Here is a 581-nt window from a genome sequence, read left to right on the forward strand (position 1 = left end):
GAGGGGGTGAACAAGAAGAAGAACTCGAGGAGGACATGACGAGACAACAAATTCTCGAAGAAGAAGATGATGATGCTATGAAAGCATTCGGACAGGGGTGGTTCAATTTTGAAGAGAATGAAGAAATCTAACTCTACTCTCTCTTCCTCCTACCCCTTACTTTGACGATAAAGGACGTCCGTTGAATTCTCTCTTCATTCTCTCTTCTCTCTCTTTCGTGTATACATCAATGTATATCATTGCATATGTATATCTCTGTGTCTCGGTTTGTCTTTTGAGAAAATAAAGGAGGCAACATAAGATTCTGTTCCTACGGGGGGGCAGGAGACATACGTCTTTCTTAGCATAAACATTTCCACGAGACATCTGTTTACGTTCTGGCTCCCAAAACATCTATGTTCAACAGTGTATATAGACTCTATCTCTCTCCAAGCGTGTATATATCCTTATATCTATCTAAATAAGAATATGTTTGATAGTGTTGCGTGACGGTATATTTATGTATTCACTTCGTTTTGATCGATCACGTGGATCGTTGAGATGGTGTGTATGCACTCGAAGAGAGATAGATGGATAGATAG

The 581-nt window shown here is 39.8% G+C and overlaps 1 protein-coding gene across 1 annotated transcript; it reads left to right on the forward strand.

Moving 5' to 3' along the window:
* Positions 1–11: 11 nt before the first annotated feature.
* Positions 12–581, forward strand: CSUI_009407 (uncharacterized protein; the record flags this gene model as incomplete). The annotated part of the gene is made up of 1 exon (XM_068069523.1): positions 12–581. A coding segment is annotated over one exon (120 nt), but the record flags the coding sequence as incomplete, so codon positions are not given.

Source organism: Cystoisospora suis (assembly GCF_002600585.1).
Source record: "Cystoisospora suis strain Wien I chromosome Unknown contig_5609, whole genome shotgun sequence".
Lineage (NCBI taxonomy): Eukaryota > Apicomplexa > Conoidasida > Eucoccidiorida > Sarcocystidae > Cystoisospora > Cystoisospora suis.